General features: G+C 46.6%; 1 protein-coding gene across 4 annotated transcripts in view; it reads right to left on the minus strand.

Moving 5' to 3' along the window:
* Nucleotides 1-23,333, minus strand: part of SNX29 (sorting nexin 29) — a 548,686-nt gene that overhangs the window by 495,261 nt on the left and 30,092 nt on the right. For 3 of the 4 annotated variants that reach the window (XM_021088055.1, XM_021088056.1, XM_021088057.1), the window contains exon 4: nucleotides 2,013-2,137. The exons of the other annotated variant lie outside the window; for it this stretch is intronic. In XM_021088055.1, coding sequence (XP_020943714.1) covers nucleotides 2,013-2,137 — 125 coding nt within the window. The remainder of the gene's footprint in view (nucleotides 1-2,012; nucleotides 2,138-23,333) is intronic. 4 annotated transcript variants of the gene reach the window in all.

Here is a 23,333-nt window from a genome sequence, read left to right on the forward strand (position 1 = left end):
GGAGAGGATGAGATGGAAAAAGCTGCTGAAAGTGTAAAGCGTGTTTGGGAGAAGAGGGTATCGGGTTAAACACTGATGTGGGGGTGGGGTCTGTGGGGTCTGAAGCAGGGCCTTGACATGAGGTTCTTCCGACCACCCTCCAGGCTGACCAGACCATCTGCCTCTACAGGTGAGAACAGTGACTGCGGCGCAGCAGGGCGTGTTCCCAGGGTCATGCCAGACTGACCCTCAGAGCCTGACTCCAAAGCCAAGACTGCCTCGGTCACGCCCAGGAGCTGCCCTGCCCCAGTCAGAGGAGCCCAGAGCCCCGGCGCTGGAGACTCCACACAAGCGTCTCTCAAGTGGCCTCCCCACCCCACCCCAGACAGGTAAGAAGGAAACGAGAAGACACATGAGGGCCCACCCAGCAGGCCGAGGAGGGTTCTCGGAAAAGCCACCTTTCTCAAAACCTGGCCAACCAGCCCTAAGCCGTCCCCACACAGAGGCTCAGGGAAGCACCTGCCCTTAATCTGCCCCCGCGCCACCTGAGGCCGACATCTGAGATGGGCGGGCAGCTGGCAGCGTGTTCTCCGAGGACTGAGGCCCTGGAATGCTGGCTCTTCTCTGAACCTGCCCCCTTCATCCCTGCCTCGTAAGGAGGAGACGCGGAACACAGAAGAAAAATCAAGAGTGACAGAAATCCCTCTTACAACTGTCGCCTGACCCCAATGGGAACCACATCCATTTCTGGAAATGAGCAACTAGTGAGACAAACAGGAATCAAAGATTCACCGAAGGGCTGAGAGAAGAAGGGTGAGACGCCAGCCATGAATGAAAGGGAAGGGCATGGGTCTCGGCTTGGTCGGCAGAGAATCTCCCAGATGCCTCTACCAGACACGGCAGGCGCTGATGTTTCTCTGCGCAAGGAGGTGAACTAGCAAAAGGTGACACATTCCACTCAGCAGTGACACTGCCATCACAGTACCAGGAAAGACTTGGGAATTCAGTGCGGCAGCCACAAGCAGGGTCTAAAAAAAACCTGCTCTTTAAACCTGGAGAAAGAAGAAGGACACAGGATTCTTTCTTTCTTCCTTCCCTCCCTCCTTCCTTCCTTCCTTTCTTGGGCCTCACCTGCGGCATATGGAAGGTCCCGGGCTGGGGGTGGAATGAGAGCTGCAGCTGCCGGCCGACACCACAGCCACAGCACCGCCAGATCCAAGCCGCATCTGTCATCTACACCACAGCTCATGGGAATGCCAGATTCTCACCTCAAGTGAGGCCAGGGGTCCAGCCTGCATCCTCATGGATACTAGTCAGGTTCTTAACCCACTGAACCGTATGGAAACTCCCAGGATGTTTTTTATATGACATGATACATGCTTCAAAGTTCAGATCCAAGCAACTCACGGTGAACAAATCACATCTGCCCCGTGGAGAAGACGGAGGTCCAACCACTCCCAGGGCTGGCATGTGAACTGATTTAATTTACAGAAAAGACGAACGAAGTGCTTGCACTGAGTACCCATGAATGTTAGGAGTTATTACTATTACCCCTGTCATTCCGAGACCCAGGAACACGGGACAAGGGAAATACTTTGACAACTTGAAAATGGACGGGAACAGCATTATAAGCTCACAGACCTGAGTGGTATCTGTTGCTGTTACTGAAGATAGATTTAATTATAAAATGCCGTGCTAGCTCCACGCATAAAATTAGAACAGATTATTCATTTCTCAGCAACTGCCGCCCTACATTGGTGAAATAAACACCTTGGCGGTGGGCCCCCCAAGCCCCTTGGAGACCACAATGTGTGGCTCTGAGAATTCTGCGCCAAGGGTGACCTCATTTAAATTAAGATGCCAGCCAACACCGGTTACCGCAAGTAAGACAGCCTTGCCCTGGATTTCCCCGCCACCACGCGCCACCAGCCCCCACTGGTCCTGCACAATGACTGCCTTGCCTGCTATTAAAAAACAAATAAAAATTCAAAGAGAGCAAGAGAAAGGAGGGGAGGCATCAGGCCAAGCAGTACCTGTTTCGGTTTTGCTGGCAAAGCCGGCTGCCTGTTTGATCGCGGCTGCTGTGAGGGCTAATCCTCGACTCCTCTTCAGGCCATGCTGCAGGACGGCCTCAAACTGGGCACACAGACAGGTCACCCTGCGAGAGAACCAATGATGCATCAATCCACCCTGTGAGGACGGAGAAACAAGTGGGTGACCTGTGCATCTCCAGGGAGCCAGGGAGAGAAGGAGGGTACACACCAGACACCTGGAATTACAGGCAGGTAACTGACATGTAACTGACTCCACCACTGTCTGCCTTTATGCTCATTTCACATAACTTGGGGAAGCCTTACAAAGTCTAGCCAAGTTCATCAGACCTGAAAGTAACAATTCACAAGAAACAAGGGGAAATAGAATTGGTGCCAGCCACCAGGGGAGGGGGAAAAAAAAAGCCAATTTAAAAACAAATCAGTTCAGTGTAGAGAGGGTTGGGTGTTAATTGTATTCAATTCACAAGGTTCCACTCTAATTCATATCATGTAGGTTATGAAACAAGATTATCTTTTAAGAGATTGAATTCACCAGCCTGCCAAATTGGAAACACTGTGTAATTTCATGGCCTGTTACATACCCTAAAAAAATAATGTGAATTCTGACTCTTGTTCTTTCTTTTGTTGTAAGAGATTACACTGTGAAGGCAGATCCAGGGTTGATGGAATTTTCAATTAAGTTACAATGACTGTGCATATAATTGAATTGACTTCTCAACAGCCAAAGAAATGGGAGATGCAGGAACACGTTCACAGGGAGATGAGGTCACAGGGACCATGCTGGATTCTTGACTATGCTCCCAAGGCCCCTGGGACCCCTGGCCCCCTTGGGGGTGTTGGCTTTGGAGATACTTCCATTCATTTCCATTCACAAACGTTCAGAAATCCTGAACTTCTATGAGCCAAGCACTGTTCCAGGCTCTGAGGGTGGGAAGGTGGGAATGAGACAGACGAGGTCTCGGCCTCCCAGTTTCCGCGGTTCTAGAAGGGGCACGTACACAAACAAACAAGCTAACCAGACCATTTCAGTTGCTGAGAACTTGGAAGAAAATAGAAATAGGATGAGATGGTCAAAGGGCAGGAACAGACGTAGATTCTGTGACCTGAATGGAGGTAATCTCAGAGTTATGACCTGGATGTGACAAGAAGCAGCAGGCAGGCCAGAGGGGCCTAGGCCCAGACCCCGAGGCCACCACCATCCGGCTCATCCCTGCCCACCTGCAGGTGTTTCCTGCTCCACCCACCCCAACACCTGAGGTAATAATACGAGTGCTTATCACTCTGTGGGGGTAAAACACTCTCACATCCAAGATTTCACTAGCTCCTCCCATCAACATTTTGATGTGGCTGAGGCAGGTATCATTATCTCCACTTTACACATCAAGAAACTGAGGCTTGGACTTGCCGTTGTGGCTCAGCTGTAACAAACCCGACTAGTGGCCGTGAGGAATCCACTCAGTGGATTAAGGATCCAGCGTTGCCACAAGCTGCGGTGTAGGTCACAGATACAGCTCAGATCTGGTGTTGCTGTGGCTGTGGTGTAGGCTGGCAGCTGCAGCTCCCATTCGACCCCTAGCCTAGGAATTTCCATAAGCCTCAGGTATGGCCCTAAAAAGACGGGAAAAAAAAAAAAAAAAAAGAAAAATAAAGTAACTGAGGCTTAAAGACATTTAAGAAACAGTACATAATAGGTACATAATTAGCAGCACCTCTGTACTCCAGCCCTACCCAGCCCCCCCGCTGTTCCAAGGTCGTTTCCACTGCTCCCTATATGACCCCCCACCACAGGCCAGTCTACTCGTCTTCTGCCTACACCAGAAAATCCTAACACAGCATCAGCAAACACAGCGCGTGTACACTTACTCTCGAGTCTGTGCCCATGACAGACCTGACTAATCCATCCAGCACTCGAGGCCACCACTGCCAATGATCAAAGCTGGCTCTCCCCAGGAAGGCCACCTGCATCCCAGGCCTAACGCTGTCCTCAACTCCACCATGTAGTTTCCAACTCCTCCCCCGACTTCCCGGCTCCCCGCACTCAGCTCACGCGGTGCCTGGTACTCAGCATGGGCCTCGTAAATGCTTTTTCAGTGGGTAGGTAAAGGGGTGATTAAGCTTGAACCCTGGGTCCCAGAATACTCTCCCACATTGAAACAACCCTTTCTGCTGGGTAGATGTCACTTTTTTTTTTTTTTTTTAATTGTCTTTTGAGGGAACCACAGCTGCTGGCCAATGCCACAGCCACGCCATATCCAAGCCGTATCTGCAACCCACTTCACACTCACGGCAACACCGGATCCTTAGCCCACTGAGCAAGGCCAGTGATTGAACTTGCATCCTCATGGTTACTAGTCAGGTTCTTCACCCACTGAGCCACAAAGGGAACTCCAGATGTAACTCTTAAATGTCACTCTTAGCCGTCCGTACCCTAGTCTCTCTGCACATCCAGGCAGGCACATGTCTGGAGCTTCCTGAAAGCTGGGACGCTCCCCTCCCAAAAAAACTACCTAAATCCCACAGGAACCAAAACAGAGGCATAGCACAATGGAACCTGACCGGGGTCCTGTCTCAGAGGGGAAAAAACAAATACCTTGGGGAGTTCCCATCGTGGCGCAGTGGTTAACGAATCCGACTAGGAACCATGAGGTTGCAGGTTCGGTCCCTGCCCTTGCTCAGTGGGTTAACGATCCGGCGTTGCCGTGAGCTGTGGTGTAGGTTGCAGACACGGCTCGGATCCCGCGTTGCTGTGGCTCTGGCATAGGCTGGCAGCTACAGCTCCGATTAGACCCCTAGCCTGGGAACCTCCATATGCCGCGGGAGCGGCCCAAGAAATAGCAAAAAAAAAAAAAAAAAAAAAAAAAAAAAATACCTTGGGCTGTGTTTAGAGTTCTCCATAATAAACCACAGGCTGCACCTTTAAACCTGCAAATACAATGATTAACTCAACAATCCCCGTCAGCTTTTTCGGCCCCAAGGCTCCTGTCAGTGACGTCCCTGCCAGCTCTCTAATAGCATCTGGCCCCTCAGGGGATGGGATGCAGGTGCACAACACAAACGCATCCCCAAGGTTTGGGTTACATCAGCGCTATCACCTTCCAGACTGGTCACAATCGGCCCAACACAGCGGAAAATGCAGCTGGTGGTAGTCCTACGAGGAGTTCATCATGAGGCCTGCCTTGCTCAAGGCCCTTCGACTTCACACGCTCCCCATGGCCTCTGTTCAGCTCCCCACTTGACCTGAGCTTTTACCTCAAGACCTCGCTCAAGAGTCCCCTCCTCCAGGAAGCCTTCTCGAGTTTCCTTGTGCTGAGCTTCTTTCTGCTGCAGCACCTGATCGATCTGTCTTAACCATCTGCTTTCCACAGCTGTCTCCTCTTGCGAACCCGAGCGGCCTGACGGGCAAGGGTCCCATCGCATTCCTCTTGGTTGCACTAGCACCAAGCACGATGCCTGGCTTCCGTGGTAAGTGTCGCTAAAATGGTCTCTCCCCTCGAAGAACTCAGAACATGGACCTGATGTATACTTGGGGAGAGATGCATCACAGGAGATCCTGTACCATTTGGAATCCAAATCCAAGTTCGGGAGCCGAGAACACGCCTGTCCAACCGGGTGACTCTATACCCTGGGGCTTGTGCTGGGCACGCTATGGGCACTGACATACAATCACTCCACTTCTCGATGCAGATGTATGATAACTCATGCAAGATGAAAGGGGCACCTGCTTTCCCAGAGCTCTTTATTTTCTCGGGCTCTCCTATCTCCCAGAATGCTCTCTGTTGAGTGCTCTCTGGCATCACGGGGGCGGGGGTGGGGGGTGGGACTGGCTGCCTCCATGGCATTTGCTCAGGTCTAACTTATACTCTAAGTTAGTGAACTGGTTATGTTTTTAACTAAGTGGGACACTTAACAGTGAAAGTTTTAATTTTTTTTTCTTTCCTTTTTTTTTTTTTTGCTTTTTTAGGACCAGACCTGGGACATATGGAAGTTACTAGGCTAGGGGTCGAATCAGCGCTACAGCCACTGGCCTACACCACAGGCATAGCAACGAAGGATCTGAGCCACATCTGTGACCTACACCACAGCTCACAGCAACTTCAGAGCCTTAACCCACTGAGGGAGGCCAGGAGTGGAACCCGCATCTTCATGTGTATTAGTCAGATTCATTTCTGCTGAGCCACAACAGGAACTCCAAAAGTTTTAATTTTTTAAAAACGTACCAGCCAGGGTTCCCATCCTGGCCCAGCGGAAACGAATCCAACTAGGAATAAGGCTCGGATCCTGCGTTGCTATGGCTGTGGTGTAGGCCGGCAGCTGTAGCTCCAATTAGATCCCTAGCCTGGGAACTTCCATATGTCGTGGGTGTGGCCCTAAAAAGACAAAAACACAAATAAATAAGTAATAAAAACGCACCAGCCAAGTAAATCACATCAGGTTTTTATGCACACAGCTGCTTACCAGATGAAAGGATAAACCCTATGTGGTGCAGGTCCCATATCGGTGCAATGGAACACTATTCAGCAGTAAAAAGGACTGAAGTACTGATGACACGGTACAAGGATGAGCTTTGAAAATATGCCAAAAGAAAAGAGTCAGACCCAGAGCCACATGTTGTAGGACTCCGTGAAATGTCGAGAAAAGGTAAATACATAGAAGCTAAAAGTTTACTGGTGCTTGACGAAGGGTAGAATCAGCAATTAACTGTAAACTGGCACAAGGAAACTCTTTGGGGTAATTAAATTGTTCTGAGGGAGTTCCCGTCCGGGGCGCAGGGGAAACAAACCTGACTAGGAACCATGAGGTTGCGGGTTCCATCCCTGGCCTCGCTCAATGAGCTAAGGATCTGGCGTTGCTGTGGCTTTGGCTGTGGGGCAGGCCGGCAGCTGTAGCTCCGATTTGACCCCTAGCCTGGGAACTTCCATGTGCCACTAGTGAGGCGCTAAAAAGGGGAAAAAAAAGCAAACAAAACTGGACTGTGGTGATGGCTGCACCACCCCATAAATTTACTTTTTAAAAAACCACTGCAGGGGAGTTCCCGCTGTGGCTCCTTGGTAACAAAACCGACTAGTATCCATGAGGACGCAGGTTTGATCCCTGGCCCTCGCTTAGCGGCTTAAGAATTCAGCGTTACCATGAGCTGTTGGTGTAGGTCACAGACGAGGCTCAGATCCTGCTTGCTGTGGCTGTGCTGTAGGCTGGCAGGTTCAGCTCTGATTTGACCCCTAGCCTGGGAACTTCCATGTGCTGCGGATATGGCCCTAAAAAGACACACACAAAAAAACAAATAAATAAAAAAACAAACCAACACTGCACGGAGTTCCCATTGTGTCTCAGTGGTTACAAATCTGACTAGTATCCATGAGGATAAGGGTTCAATCCCCGGCCCAGTTCAGTGGGTTAAGGATCTGGTGTTGCCATGAGCTGTGCTGCAGTTTGCAGAGGCAGCTTGGATCCTGCATTGCTATGGCTGTGGTATAGGCCAGCTGGTGCAGCTCCGATCCAACCCCTAGCTTGGGAACTTCCATATGCCACAAGTGCAGCACTAAAAAGAATAAAATAAAATAAATTTTAAAAAATAAATAAATAAAGGAGTTCCCAGAGTTCCCGTCATGGCTCAGTGGTTAACGAATCCGACTAGGAACCATGAGATTGCGGGTTCGATCCCTGGCCTTCCTCAGTGGGTTAAGGATCCGGCGTTGCTGTGAGCTGTGGTGTAGGTGGCAGACCCGGCTCAGATCTGGAGTTGCTATAGCTGTGGTATAGGCCGGCAGCTATAATTCCGTTTCAACCCCTAGCCTGGGAACCTCCATGTGCCCCAGGTGCGGCCCTAAAAAGCAAAAATAAATAAATAAAATAAAAATTAAAAACCCCACTGCATTGCACACTTACAAGGAGTAGCCTTACAGTATGTTAGACTTCAATTAAGCTATTTAAAAAAAAAAATGCCCTCAAAGTGCTTGGAAAAAGCTTGATGAAGGAGGGAAGGAATTAGTAAGTGGAAAATGAAATAACCTCCTCCTGCCTAATTTAAAAGTGTCCACCGCCACAAGCACAGCCAGGCACCACACGAGCCTAACTGGTTTACGAAAATTCTGCAAACACCAGTTTTCCTGAGTCGTGTCCCAGATTTCAAGACTGCTTAACCTGGCACATTAATCTAAAAGAGGAATCCTCAGAATCCTGTAATTTTCTATTGCAGATGTTAGACATTTATGGTAAATGTTAGACAGACAGGATCGGCAATAAACGCTGCATTTTAAGAACCGCGTCAAATTAACCTGGTGACAGAGGGCACGAATTGAAATCGATCCTTTCACTACGTTACAACTTTATGGGAAGCTTTTGGTGAAAATCAAGTACAGTCATGAAAATGGACTGGATTATTCTCATGCGGAAAGCCCGCCGGTCACCTGGAACAGAGTGGACCGTACCCACAGGAACCGGTCATTACGAGCATCAGCCGTTCCTCGGACTGATTGATTGATTGACTGATTGATTGGTTTTAGGGCTGCATCCAGGGCATGTGGAGTTTCCCAGGCTAGGGGTCCAATCAGAGCTACAGCTTCGGGCCTATACCACAGCCACAACAATGCTAGATCCGAGCCGTGTCTGTGAACTACACCACAGCTCACGGCAATGCCAGATCTTCAGCCCACTGAGCGAGGCCAGGGACAGAACCTGCATCCTCATGGATACCAGTCAGGTTCATTTCTGATGCGCCACAATGGGAACTCCCCATTCCTCATATTTTAGACAGTGCAATCACCAGCTAGCCTGGCCACAACAAGCCCATCACATGACAATCATTTGAAATGGGCCATGCCCTGCATTTAGGTGGTCAAGACTCACATCCTTTAACCACTGAATTTTACTGGCAAAAAATCAACACTTGGCTCTAATTTACAAGTCAGGTGAAGATTTAAGAATGAAAATATTCAAAACAACACTATTTCCACTATTTAAATTATGTGGAAATTTAAAAACACATAAAGATTTGACACTTAGGGAATTAAGTGATAATACAGTACATAATCAAAGGCTCTTGAGCCCTTAAAAATATTACCAAGCTTCTAATAAGTCAAAAGGCTTATAACACAAAATGAAAAATAAATAGGGTATGAAACTGCATATTAAGTATGTTTTTACCTATGCTAAGAAAACAGAATAAAAAAAAAAAATCTGGGAGTTCCTATCATGGCTCAGCTGAAACGAACCCAATTAGTATCCATAAGGATGCAGGTTCGATCCCTGGCCTTACTCAGTGGGTTAAGGATCTGACGTTGCCATGAGCTGTGGTGTAGGTTTCAGACGAGGCTTGGATCCTGTGTTGCTGTGGCTGTGGTGTCGGCTGGCAGCTGTAGCTCTGATTCGACCCCCAGCCTGAGAACTTTCATATGCCACAAGTGCGGCCCTAAAAAGAAGAAAAAAAAAAAAAAAACTGAAGGGAATTACGTAAAGAATTAAGAGCCACTGGTAAAATAATTACTGCTGGAGTTTCTGCTGTGGTGAAGTGAAGTGGCATTTGTCTCAGTGGCAGCAAAGGTTCAATCCCCAGCCCAGCACAGTGGGTTAAGGATCCAGCATTGCTGCAGCTGTGGTACAGATCACAGCTGCAGGTCAGATTCCATCCGTGCCCAGCTACATCCATGTGTTAAGAGATCAGCCAAAAAAAAAAAAAAAATGACTAGTGACATCTTTCTTGCCTCTATCCTTTTCTGACTTAGCTTTTTTCTAAGACAAGCACTTAAAAAGTATTTATATCTCAAGAACCAGAAATATTGCTACTTTGACTTACAAAGAATGAAGAAATGTGGCAACAAAGTTATGGTGAGAAAAAAGTCATCCAACTATTAAAATGCTTACACAGAACTTGAAATATTTTTTTAAAAGTTTAGAGTTCCTATGTGGCGCAGCAGGTTAAGGATCTGGTATTGCCACAGCTGTGGTGCAGGTCACAACTGCAGCCAGGGTTTGAGATCCCTAGCCTGGAAACTTCGACATGCTGCAGGAACAGCTAAAAAAAAAATTTTTTTTAATAAATTTAAAACATCAGTTCTTCCCAGATTAATGTATACTTTAATACAATTCCAATAAGGATCACGGGAAGGACCTAACCCAATGTGGTTTTGGGTAGAGGGATAAACAAACAATGGAGCAGCAGAGAGAAGCCCCTCACCCCCAAAAATCCAAATAAATACGGAAACATTTAATATATAATAATGGTAGCACTTCAATTCAGATGGGCAAGAGTGGGCTATTTAAACAGTGGCATTGACACAAGGGGCTACAGGGCTGAAAGAAAAGAATAAACTTGTCTCAAACCACCACAGAAATTCCAGATGGGTTAAGATCCAGAAAAATATATGTATAAAAAAATAAAACTATAAAAATAATAAAGAAAAATACAGAAGAATCTCAGGACAGGATATTCTCAAAGCACAATTTTATTTATTTATTTATTATTATTACTATTATTATTTTGTCTTTTAAAGGCCATACCCACAGCACATGGAGGTTCCCCGGCAAGGTGCCAAATCAGAACCATAGCCATGGGCCTACACCAAAGCCACATCAACACCAGATCCAAGCCGTGTCTGCAACCTACACCACAGCTCACAGCAACGCCGGATCCTCAACCCACTGATCAAGGCTGGGGATCGAATCCAAATCCCCGTGGATACTAGTCAGATTTGTTTCTTCTGAGCCATGACGGGAACTTCCTCAAAGCACAGCTTTAAAAGTTCACAGAATTAACCATATAAAATTATTCACTTTCAACAAGGCAAAAGATATAATAAATGTGGTAAAATAATAAATGATAGACTGGAGAAAATATTTACATCATATATAACTGAAAAAAATAAGAGGCATAGTATATGAAGAGCTTCTACAAATGGACAACAGAAAGACAGGCAATTCAAAAAATAAAAAACGATTAAAGAAGGTGAACAAGGACATTACCCTGTAGCACAGCAGGTTAAGGATGCAGCCTTGATAGAGTTCCCGTCGTGGCGCAGTGGTTAATGAATCCGACTAGGAACCATGAGGTTGCGGGTTCGGTCCCTGCCCTTGCTCAGTGGGTTAATGATCCGGCGTTGCTGTGAGCTGTGGTGTAGGTTGCAGACGCGGCTTGGATCCCGCGTTGCTGTGGCTCTGGTGTAGGCCGGTGGCTACAGCTCCGAATCAACCCCTGGCCTGGGAACCTCCATATGCCACGAGAGTGGCCCAAAGAAATAGCAAAAAGACAAAAAAAAAAAAAAAAAAAAAAAAAAAGGATGCAGCCTTGTCAGCGCTGGGGCTTGGGTTCAATCCCTGGCCCAGGAACTTCCGCATGCCTCAAGCACGGCCAAAAAAAAAAAAAAGAGAAAGAAAGCAATAGCAAAAACCAAGGACAAAGCTAGAAACAACTTCAACATCCATAAACAGGAAAATGGTACCTAAGTTACAGCACCTCCACAATATAAAATGCTACACAGAAAGTTTAAAAGAATGAGCTAGAAAATCTGATCCACCTAGAAAGCACTTTTCCCACATGTTAATGTCTGTGAAATCCAGGAGTTCCTCATAATTGATGAACTTATACAATTAAAACGGGCACTGACTTTTCTTTCTTAATTATACATGAAGAAGCCATGATGGTGAGCTCCCCATTATGTTACCTACTGACCAGAACAATGTCCGTATTATGTGGCCCAGCTTCCTTTTATTCAAAGAGCAAGCTGTGGAGGCACATAACTGGTAGGAGTCCCATCTGAAGGAGGAGGGAGGGAAAGAGGAAGGGGAGGGACTTCGATGAAAATGTCCTCTCCGCTCTGTGCACCATCGACCACCCAGGTGGACGTCAGCATCCTTGAAAAGCCAGGCAAACTCGCCTAGAGCTCGGATAATGAGAGCTGAGGCTGGGCACCATCTCGGCATGACAGCCCCAGCGTGCGAGGCTCTCTCCCACCCCTGGCTGGGCCGGGGTCCCAGGACCAGGGGGTCAAATGAGAATGATGCTCTCAATTCGTCCGCTGAGCTTCAGCCTAGAGCCTCCTCCCTCTGCACGAGGTAAAAGGATTGAAAGGAAACTGCAGCCCAGACATAAACAGCCAAAAAGATCTCTGAGGAAGATGGCATCCACCTAGAGGAAACTAAAATCGTTTCAGTTTTATCTCAGAAATCAAACAAAGATAAATTCCAGAAGGATCAAAGGCTTAACTGTCAACAATAAAAATCTTCCAAGAAAATGTAAAAGACCACATTCTAACTAACACTGAGGAAGGGTCCGAGAACACTGAAAACCCAGAAACTGCTCAGCTGGTACACGGATTAGTAAAAAGACACTTAGCTATGTAAAAAAAAATTATTTATTTTTATTTTTTTGATGTTTATTTATTTATTTTCTCTTTTTAGGGCCACACCAACAGTATATGGAGGCTCCCACCCTAGGGGTCAAAATTGGCGGCCTACACACACCACAGCCACAGAAACTCAGGATCTGAGCCACATCTGCAACCTACACCACAGCTCATGGCAACACCAGATCCTTAACCCACTGAGCGAGGCCAGGCATCGAACCCGCAACCTCATGGTTCCTAGTCAGATTCGTTTCCGCTGCACCACAACAGGAACTCCCGGTAAATAATTTTAAATGTAGTAATAGATACTATTACCTGTGCTTATAAAGATAATGGACAGGTTTTTTTTGATATTTGCAATGCAGAAAACAGGTGTAAGGTGATATACAAAGAACATTCACAAGTTGACAAGGGGAGAAATAATCCAACAAGAAATTAGGCAAATAATAGGAAGCAGCTCTGCACAAAAGAGCAAAGCCAAATAGCCAACAAACATTTAAAAAAAAAAAAACTGAAATTCACTAGCAATCAAGAAATGCAAATTAAAATGACTGTGAGCCACCACTTTTCACCCATCAGACTGATGAAACTTCAAAGCAACGCTCAAGACTATTATTATTAGCAAGAAAGAAAAGGGTGGTTTCGTGCACTGCCGGCAGCAATTTTTAGAAACATAACTGACCACAACTATTAAAAATAAACACATACTCTTTGGCCCAGCAACCCTACTCCTAGAACTCTTTGTCAAAGAAATTAAATCCTGAGTAGATAAGAAAAGAGGCTGAAGAATGGCTACGGCGTCACCTCCCAAAGTAGTAAAACTTGGACGCAAAGTCAGTGCTACTTCACAGGCAACTGCTGGCACATCTGCCTCACGCAATACAACGCAGCCTTTTATGAAGAATTTTTAGGACTCTAACTTGGAAAGACTTTGAAAAGGCAATGCCAAGAGAGAAAATACAGATGCAAAACATTACATCTAATGCCATTTTTGTAAAACAACGGCACTAACACCTGTGAATGTGCACAGGCGTATTGTATTTGTAAAAGGTCAAATGAATGCAGATAAAAACACAGAATAAATGATCCTTGATCATGAACATACGTTACCCAAAGAGAGGGAGAAAAGGATATGGTAGAGAAAAAAAAAAGGGGGTGGGGGGGATAACAGTTGACAAAGAACCAGAAAAAAAATGCAAGCTTGCTAACAGTGAAAACTCACAAGGCCGTGGTTTTCCAGATACTAGAGGTGTGAAGGTTTGAGGATGGCACACAGAGATGTAAAAATAAATCAAACGAATGTCCTACTAGAGGAACCAGAAACAGAAAAAAAAAAAAAAGTTTCAAATGGGTTAAATCAGAGTTCCTGTTGTGACTCAGCAGGTCAAGAACCCGACATGGTGTCCATGAGGATGCAGGTTCGATCCCTGGCCCCGCTCAGTGGGTTAAGGATCGGGCACTGCTGTGGCTGTGCTGGAGGCCAGCAGTTGGCAGCTCCATTCAACCCCTAGCCCAGGAACTTCTATGTGCAAAAGGTACGGCCCTAAAAAGAATGAATGAATGAATGAATAGGTTGAATTGTCATTTCTGACCATTTTCAAAAGTTCTAATACAAGAATTTCCGTGTGGCTCAGAGGGTTAGGGATCTAGCATTGTCACTGCTGTGGCTCTGGTTACTGCTGGGTATGGGTTTAACCCCTGGCCCAGGAACTTCCACATAATGTAGGCACAGCCAAAAAAAAAGTTCTAATATGAAAACAGTAACTCTCTTCCCTGGGGTAGACAGACCTCCAACTTCAGTCTAGATGCAAACACTACTTGGCATTCTTCTGGCAGATGAAGAGCTTTAAAATCAGGAAGAGGTGGAGTTCCCTGGTGGCTTAGTAGGTTAAGGACCTGGCACTGTCACTGCTGTGGCTCTGGTTGCTACTGTGGCAAGGGCTTGATCCCTGTCCCAGGAACTTCCACATGCCTCAGGTGCAAACAAACAAACAAAAAAAAATCAAGAAGAGGAAGTGGCAGCTGAGAAGAAATCAGCTGAAGGAGTTGGTAAGTCAAAAAGGAAAAAGAGAATGGAGAAATATCAGAGCCCCTAGATGCAGGCGTGAATAAATGGGAAATGAGGAAACAGGAGAAGCCACATTAAGTCAGTGGCCAATGGAATCTTTGAGTTTGGTCAAAGTTCATAGCCTGAGGAAAAAAAATATTCCACACCAAAAGCTTGATTTTTTTTTCTTTTTTTCTTTTTTTTTTTTTTGCTTTTAAATGGCTACACCTGAGGCGTATGTAGGTTTCCAGGATAGGGGTCGAATCGGAGCTGCTGCTGCTGGCCTACACCACAGCCACAGCAACACAGGATCTGAGCCGTGACCTACACCACAGCTCACAGTAATGCCAGATCCTTAACCCACTGAGCAAGAGCAGGGATCGAACCCGCAACATCATGGTTCACAGTTGGATTCGTTTCTGCTGCGCCATGACTGGAACTCCACATCCGGTAAATCTTATCAAGCCTCGGTCCTAAGCCTCACGTCTCTCCTCCCACCACCACCTCCACTCAGCTTCCTGTCCACTGGGCAGAGCCCCGCTCCCTGAAATCCCAGACCCCATCCCAACTGCCATCTCCTGGCAGGCTGAACAGCTGCTCTGCTCCTGAAATGCAGTTCCTTCATCCTTCTCATCCCACGTGGCTATGGGTACACGGTCCGTGACACGATTATAGGGGGAACAGAAATGAATGTTTTTAGGTGAATCATTTGTCAACAAAAAAATATAACCAGCCATCAGTCTTTGATTTCACAGACGGTATTACTTATGCCAAGTCCAAGAGAGAGAGGGGCCTTGAAATTCCACCTCAAGCCAATCTCTAGCTCAGATGGTATACAGAAATGGCAAACATTGTATTAAAAAAAAAAAAAAAAAAAAAAAAACTCTTGGCAAATTGCAAGAGTTTAAGAAATAACTGCCTAGTAGATAAAGTTCAAACACTTTCCCATGACAGGAAGCCAAGACTCTACTGACTTGCCAGCCCACCCCCCACCACATACAGCACATCATCCACACTTCCACTACTTTCTCACAGCCCTGCACCTTTGCATCTGCTTCCCCTGCTGCCCGGGATTCCCAGCCTGCCCATGTGACCCCGAAAGACCCTGTACTGGCTCCTCACATGATGCAATCATGACTGAGGCCACCATGACGGTCTGCAATTCACAGGCCCACTGTGCAGGCTCATTTTTGAGTTCCTTTAGCACAGCAACCATCTCATCCTGTTTGCAGCCCCAAGGCCAACCCAGGGATCTCTACTGAAGGAACGAATGAGCAATCATTCCAGCCTTTAGTTTCCAAATGAGCCAGAACACTGGTATGTCTCGTCACAGAAAAAAGATGTATGGAGTTTACTGAGCTCTCACTGGGTGTGCCAAGCAAACATTATTACAGGTGTTCTCCCTGTGGCACAGTAGGTTAAGGATCTCGCACTGCTACAGCTGTGGTGTAGGTGGCAGCTGCAGCTTGGATTCATTCAATCCCTGGCCAGGGAACTTCCATTTGCCCCACGCACGGGGGGAAAAAAATATAAATATATATATATAAATATAAATATACAATTACATCTAATCCTCACTTCAACCCTAGGCAGGGGGTACCACGATCATCACCTAATTTTACAGATGGTGCAAGAGAGGCCTAGAGGAGCTGAGCAAGTCCTAAATTATATAGCTGGTAACTGGCCATGTGTGGGCAGGCTAAGCATGAAGATAGCCATGCCTGACGCCAGAGCTCGTACTCCATGCTCAAGGCCTTGCTCCGCATCGGAATGGTGGTAATGATAATGCTTACAAATGATTTCCTATGGACCAAGCACTGCTCCCAATAACTACCAATGTAAACAATATAGATATTTATTAACATTCAGATAGAAATGTGCTCAGATTAGCTAAATGCCCTAGGGCTCCCTTTTTGTCAAAAGCAATCTTTTTCCAAAAAGAAATCAATTCACTTGATCAATATAGTAAAACAAAAGAATAAGGAAGTGGAACTATCCACTATGGAGCCTCAAAGTGGAAATCAAGGGCTCAAGGCAGGGGAGGGAAGAAATCCAACTAATGAACCCCAGAGTTTTTTTTTTTTTTTTTTTTGCCAAGATGAGAAGAATTAGAACAGCCAGTCAACACCTCAAACCACTAAGAGGCTGGTAAGAAACTTACGACAAAATGAAGATTAAAAAACCACATGATGAACATTCAGAGACATTTAAAAGAGGAAAAAAATGTCTGAAAAAGCCACTCGATTTCATAAGTATCCGGAGGAATACACAGGACAGTTTTCAACCGTGCTAAGAAATAACATTAGAGAACAGCAAAGGGCAGCTGGTTTTGCATTTTAGCTTCCTAATAAGTGCAAAAATGTTTTCAGTTCCTTAACAGGTAGAGGGGAAAAAAAAAATCACCAAAACAAAGCACTTCTTTCCTGGCATGTTCTGTGGTTGTTTTTTTGTTTTTGTTTTGTTTTTTGGCATTTTCTTTTTTTTAATTTATTTTTATTTTTTATAATGATTTCTACTTTTTCCATTATAGCTGATTTACAGTTTTCTGTCAACTTTCTGCTGCACAGCAAGGTGACCCAGTCACACATACATATATACATTCTTTCTTCTCACATTATCATGCTCCATCACAAGTGACCAGACACAGCAGGATCCCATTGTTCACCCATTCCAAAGGCTATACTTTGCATCTATTAACCCCAAGTTCCTAGTCCATCCCACTCCTTCTCCCTCCCTCTTGGCAACCACAAGTCTGTTCTCCATGTCCATTGATTTTCTTTTCTGTGGAAAGGTTCATTTGTGCTCTATATTAGATTCCAGATAAAAGTGATATCATATGGTATTTGTCTTTCTGACTTACTTCACTTAGTATGAGAGTCTCCAGTTCCATCCTTGTTGCTGCAAATGGCATTATTTGGTTCTTTTTTATAGCTGAGTAGTATTCCACTGTGTACCTATACGGCATCTTCTTAATCCAATCATCTGTAAAATGGACATTTAGGTTGTTTCCATGTCTTGGCTATTGTGAATAGTGATGCAGTGAACATGCAGGTGCGTGTGTCTTTTTCAAGGAAAGTTGGGTCCAGATACATGCCCAAGAGTGGGATTGCTGGGTCATATGGTAGTTCTATGTATAGATTTCTAAGGTACCTCCATACCTCCATCGTGGTTGTACCAGCTTACATTCCCACCAACAGTGCAGGAGGGTTCCCTTTTCTCCACACCCCTTCCAGCATTTATTTGTGGACTTACTAATGATGGCCATTCTGACTGGTGTGAGGTGGTACTTCACAGTAGTTTTGATTTGCATTTCTCTAATAATCAGGGAGGTTGAACATTATTTTCTGTGCTGTTGGCCATCTGTATATCTTCCTTGGAGAAATGCCTATTCAGGTCTTTTGCCCATTTTTCCATTGGACTGTTACCTTTTTTCTGTTGAGTTGTGTAAGCTGTTTGTATATTTTAGAGATTAAGCCCCTTGTCAGTTGCATCATTTGAAACTATTTTCTCCCATTCTGTAAGTTGACTTTTTGGGGTTTTTTTGTGGTTTCCTTTGCTGTGCAGAAGCTTGTCAGTTCGATTAGGTCCCATTGGTTTATTTTTGCTTTTATTTCTGATGCTTTGGGAGACTGACCTGAGAAAACATTTGTAAGGTTGATGTCAGAGAATGTTTTGCCTCTGTTTTCTTGCAGGAGTTTGAAGGTGTCTTGTCTTACATTTAAGTCTTTCAGCCATTTTGAGTTTATTTTTGTGCATGGTGTGAGGGTGTGTTCTAGTTTCACTGATTGCATGTACAGCTGTCCAGGTTTCCCAGCAAGACTTGCTGAAAAGGCTTTTTCCCCATTTTATGTTCTTGCCTCCTTTGTCAAAGATTAACTGACCATAGGTGTCTGGGTTTCTTTCTGGGTTCTCTCTTCTGTGCCACTGGTCTGTATGTCTGTTTTGGTACTGGTACCACACTGTCTTGATGACTGTGGCTCTGTAATATTGCCCGAAGTCTGGGAGAGTTATGCCTCCTGCTTGGTTTTTGTTCCTCAGGATTGCTTTGGCAATTCTGGGTCTTTTGTGGTTCCCTATAAATTTTTGGATGGTTTGTTCTAGCTCTGTGAAAAACGTCATGGGTAATTTGATAGGGATTGCACTGAATCTGTAGATTGCTTTGGGTAGTATGGCCATTTTTACAGTATTAATTTTTCCAGCCCTGGCATGTTTTGGAAGAAGAAATGCTCCCCTCTGATTTCTCTGACACAGTCACCTGAACAAGCCAGAGAAATTTACAATTTCTGAATGAGACAAATACCCAAAGCCAACTCAATGCACTCATGATGGGACAGACCTAGTATGCAGAGCATACCTGCCCAGTGTCAAGACACTGGACACAAAATTCTAACGACAATAGTAACTACAAGGAACTTACTAGCTGCCAAGCACTGTTTTAAGGGCTGCTGATGAACCAACTCACAACAAGTCTATGAAGTGACTGTTATTAATACTCTCCCCATTTTCAGAGGAGGACACTGAGGCACAACAGGAAAGGCAGAAACTGGCCCACAGCCCAACACGTGCAGGAACTGGAAACACCAGGATTCAAACTCTGATCTAACTCCGAATCCCATACCCGCTCTGCTGCCTCATGGTTTGGATGGTGGCTCTTCCTTTGTTTGTATGTTTGTTTGTTTGCTTTTTAGGGCTGCACCTGTGGCATACGGAGGTTCCCAGGAGAGGGGTCAAATCGGAGCTACAGCTACCAGCCTACACCACAGCCACAGCAACGCTGGATCCGAGCCACATCTGCAACCTACACCACAACTCACGGCTACACCGGATCCTTAACCCACTGAGTGAGGCCAGGGATGCTAGTCAGGTTCATTAACTGCTGAGCCATGGGATCAAACCCGCAACCTCATGGAGGCTAAATGAGTCCCATACAGCTGAGCAACAACAGGAACTCCATGTTCTTAAGCCATTATTTCTGCAAGGCAAACTATTCAAAAGATACGTTCGCTTCCCTACAAGCCAGCCTGACTGACGGACTGGGGAATTATTTTATTTTTTTATTTTTTTGTCTTTCTGTCTTTTTAGGGCCGCACCCACAGCACGCGGAGGTTCCCAGGCCAGGGGCCCAATCGGAGCTGCAGCCCCCAGGCTACACCACAGCCACAGCCACGCCAGATCCCAGCCGCGTCCGAGACCCACACCCCAGCTCACAGCAATGCCCGATCGTCAACCCACTAAGCGAGGCCAGAGATCGAACCCACAGCCCCACAGTTCCCAGTCGGATTCGTCAACCACCGGGCCATGACTGGAACTCTGAGGGGAATAATTTTAATGAGCACAAGATTGAGTCTTCGTCCCTCAGAGAACACAGAGCAGAAGAACAGAAGGCAACAAGGAGAAACGTGCAGGATGGAGCCCGCGCTCCACGACCGCAGCCACCACTTCCTCCTGGGCAGGTTTCTGAGGACAGAATCAGATGGGCGGAAACAAGCCCGGCGTGTCACTTCCCCTGGTGCAAACACCGTCTCCCACTGGACAGGAGGACGGTGCCCCTGGCCGTGTCACCTCACAAGACTAAACAAAGCTCGCGTGCGCGCGCGCACACATGCCCTCACACACGCATGCTGTGCATGCGGGGTTTCTGAAGAATTAGGCATCACAGAGGCCCAACCCCAGCTTGGGCACAGCCTGCTTTTCCTTCCTCCACTTCAGGCGTTCACAGACCCCGCGGCCACTTGGCGAGGATATTTCTATTATTTGCTTGTCTTGAGTTTGACTCACTTTTTCCGCTCATATAAACTTCGTTTAAAAGGAAAAACCCTGTTGCTATTGCACATGGAAAGTCAGCACTATGGCTCCTCCACAGAGTATCCCAAACAGTAACTGCCATCCAAATGAAGTACGAAATTCTGTCTCTGGGAGCTCCCGTCACAGCGCAGCAGAAACGAATCCGACCAGCATCCCTGAGGACATGGGTTCAATCCCTGGCCTCCCTCAGTGGGGTAAGGATCCAGCGTTGCCATGAGCTGTGGTGTAGGTCGCAGACACAACTTGGATCCAGAGTTGCTATGGCTGTGGTGCAGGCCAGCAGCTGCAGCTCCAATTCCACCCCTAGCCTGGGAACCTCCATATGCTGCAGGTGTGTTTCAAAAGACAAAGAGAAAAAAAAAAAGAAAGAAAGAAAGAAAGAACTGAAAGGAGAATAACTGAGCCACTGGGCAAGTGTAAGGAATTTAATGCCATGATATTCAACACTTGAATATCATGGTTGAGCACCTGCCATGATACACATCTCTCGTTGGGGAAACTTGGTGAGAGAAAAACAAGAAGGGGTGAGGTAGAGAGTGAGGCCGTGCCGTCTGCGCTCCAGCCCCCCGCCACTGCCTGCAAACCATACAGCCCACTACCCAAAGTCGGTGCCCCCAGCATGGACCCTTAGCGGGTGATAATAAACAAATGCTTACGAATGACCAGCCTCCAAGCTTTTACGTCTGTGAATGTAGGGGAGTGATCCGTCTCTTGCCCATCCACACCCTCAGGGCATTGCAAGGATCAAACAAGACCTGTAACAGACTCGAGTAGCTTCAAACCCCACAGAGCTATCTCAAGAAGGAGTAGCATTATAAAAAGGCCGTGACAAGGACACACATTGGGCATCTGGCACCCTGTATTCATTCCGCCTTCATAACAGCACCCAGATTTCATTTGGAAGGTTTGTATCTTCCTCACTGGGGACTCTGCTGGTGGGATGACAATGAACCCTTCGCACCACATAAGCCAAAGAGGTCCCAGGAAGCTGCTTCAGCCAATCCTTCTGCGGGTGGCCAGGAGGCCACATGACCTGAGACTAACCAATCAGGTGCTTCCTCCCTGGAAAGTCAACCTTTTTGTTTGTTTGTTTTTTGTCTTTTTAGGACCGCACCTGCAGCAGATGGAGGTTCCCAGGCTAGGGGTCTAATACTAGCTGTAGCTGCTGGCCTACGCCAGAGCCACAGAAATGCAGGATCCGAGCCGCATCTGCAACCTACACCCCAGCTCACGGCAACACCCGATCCTTAACCCACTGAGTGAGGCCAGGGATCGAACCTGCAACCTCATGGTTCTCAGTCGGGTTTGTTAACCACTGAGCCATGAGGGGAACTCCTGGAAAGTCAACCTTAAGCAGAATGAGAGCGAGTCAAAAACAGCTGGCGTTCACTTCAGCAGCAGGGCCTGGACGGGCCCGTCCCTGCTAGGAAACCATTTTGTGGACACTGGTTCCAACTTAGGAGACTTTCCAAAGTTGTTCTGACTCCTTGTTTCCAAATCTGACCTGCCATCAGTTCCACAAGCTCCCAATATCCTCAACTGGAGTAAATTTCTACGCTTGTTACCAGAGAGCCCTGGCACATACACCAGTGCATCAGCCTTTCCAAGGTTCTGTTGACTTTAAAAAAAAAAATGGAGAGTTCACGTGGCTCAGCGGTAATGAATCCGACTAGTACCCATGAGGATACTAGTTCAATTCCTGGCGTTGCTCAGTGGGTTAAGGATCTGGTGTCGCTGTGACCTGTGGTGAGGGTGCAGATGCAGCTCAAATCCTGCGATGCTGTGGCTGTGGTGTGGGTCAGCAGCTGCAGCTCCGAATCAACCCCTAGCCTGCGAACTTCTAGGTATGACCCTAAAAAGGTAAACAAAAAAAAAAAAGGTGCAACCCGAGAGATATGTTTTCTTCAGCAGACATTCAAAGGACTTCCAGCCCAGGACAGAGCATCTCAGTTAACAGTGAGAAACTATTTCAAAGAGGAAGAGGGGGGCAGGAAGGGGGCGCAGGTTACTTAGTTTTTGCGATAAAACCAGGGGTTGGAACATCTAAAGATTACTATTAGTAAAAGAAAACCAGATATCTCAAATTACGGAATTGAGAGCTTGTCTATGGGAAGATGTAAGAGTCTGGGCTCACTGGAATCTTTCCGCTGGCAGGCCCCGCAGACGCTAGAGGCCAGCATCCTGTGCTTTCACATCCCGAGTCCCCTCAGCTTGCCCCTTCTGTGTGACTGCAGCAGCTGACTGCTGGAGGCAGGCATCGTGTTTCTAGCCTGAGCTCCCTCAGGGTGCACCACTGGGGCAGCTGTAATGTGGTGGCTTGATGGCGGCAGCACCCTTTGTTTACTGACATAGTGGCAATATTTCACTTCCCGGTTCCTACTGATAGGAATCCAACCAGCTGGCCTCTTCAGCTGCAACCACAAGCCCAACGCTCACAGTCCTGCCTACAACTTTTTCTAAGACAAGACAATAAATTCGAAATGGCGTTCAAAGATAACACTTGAGGACGCAGGTTCGATCCCTGGCCTCACTCAGTGGGCAATTATAGCTCTGATTTGACCCCTAGCCTGGGAACTTCCATATGCCATGGGTGCAGCCCTAAAAAGACAAAAACAAAACAAAACGAAACAAAAAACTGTATCTTTGATAGAGTTCCCATCGTGGCTCAGTGGAATCGAATCTGACCAGTATCCATGAGGATGCAGGTTTGATCCTTGGCCTCACTCAGTGGGCCATGAGCTGTGGTTTAGGTCACAGACGAGGCTCAGATCTCACAATGCTGTGGCTGTGGTGCAGACCAGCGGATATAGCTCCAATTCAGCCCCTAGCCTAGGAACCTCCATATGCCACAGTGTGGCTCTAAAAAGACAAAAAAAAAGAAAAATCTCTTCCAATTATCCATCTCTTAGTATTATCATTAGTAGTATTTTTTTTTTAATTTTTTGTCCTTTTACCACTGTACCTGTGGCATATGGAAGTTCCCAAGCTAGGGGTCAAATCGGAGCTGCACCAGCCAGCCTACACCACAGCCACAGCAATGCCACATCCAAGCCACATCCTGCAGCAACACTGGATCCTTAACCAAGTGGATGAGGCCATGGATCGAACCCG

This window comes from Sus scrofa, chromosome 3 (assembly GCF_000003025.6).
Source record: "Sus scrofa isolate TJ Tabasco breed Duroc chromosome 3, Sscrofa11.1, whole genome shotgun sequence".
NCBI classification, from domain to species: Eukaryota; Metazoa; Chordata; class Mammalia; order Artiodactyla; family Suidae; genus Sus; species Sus scrofa.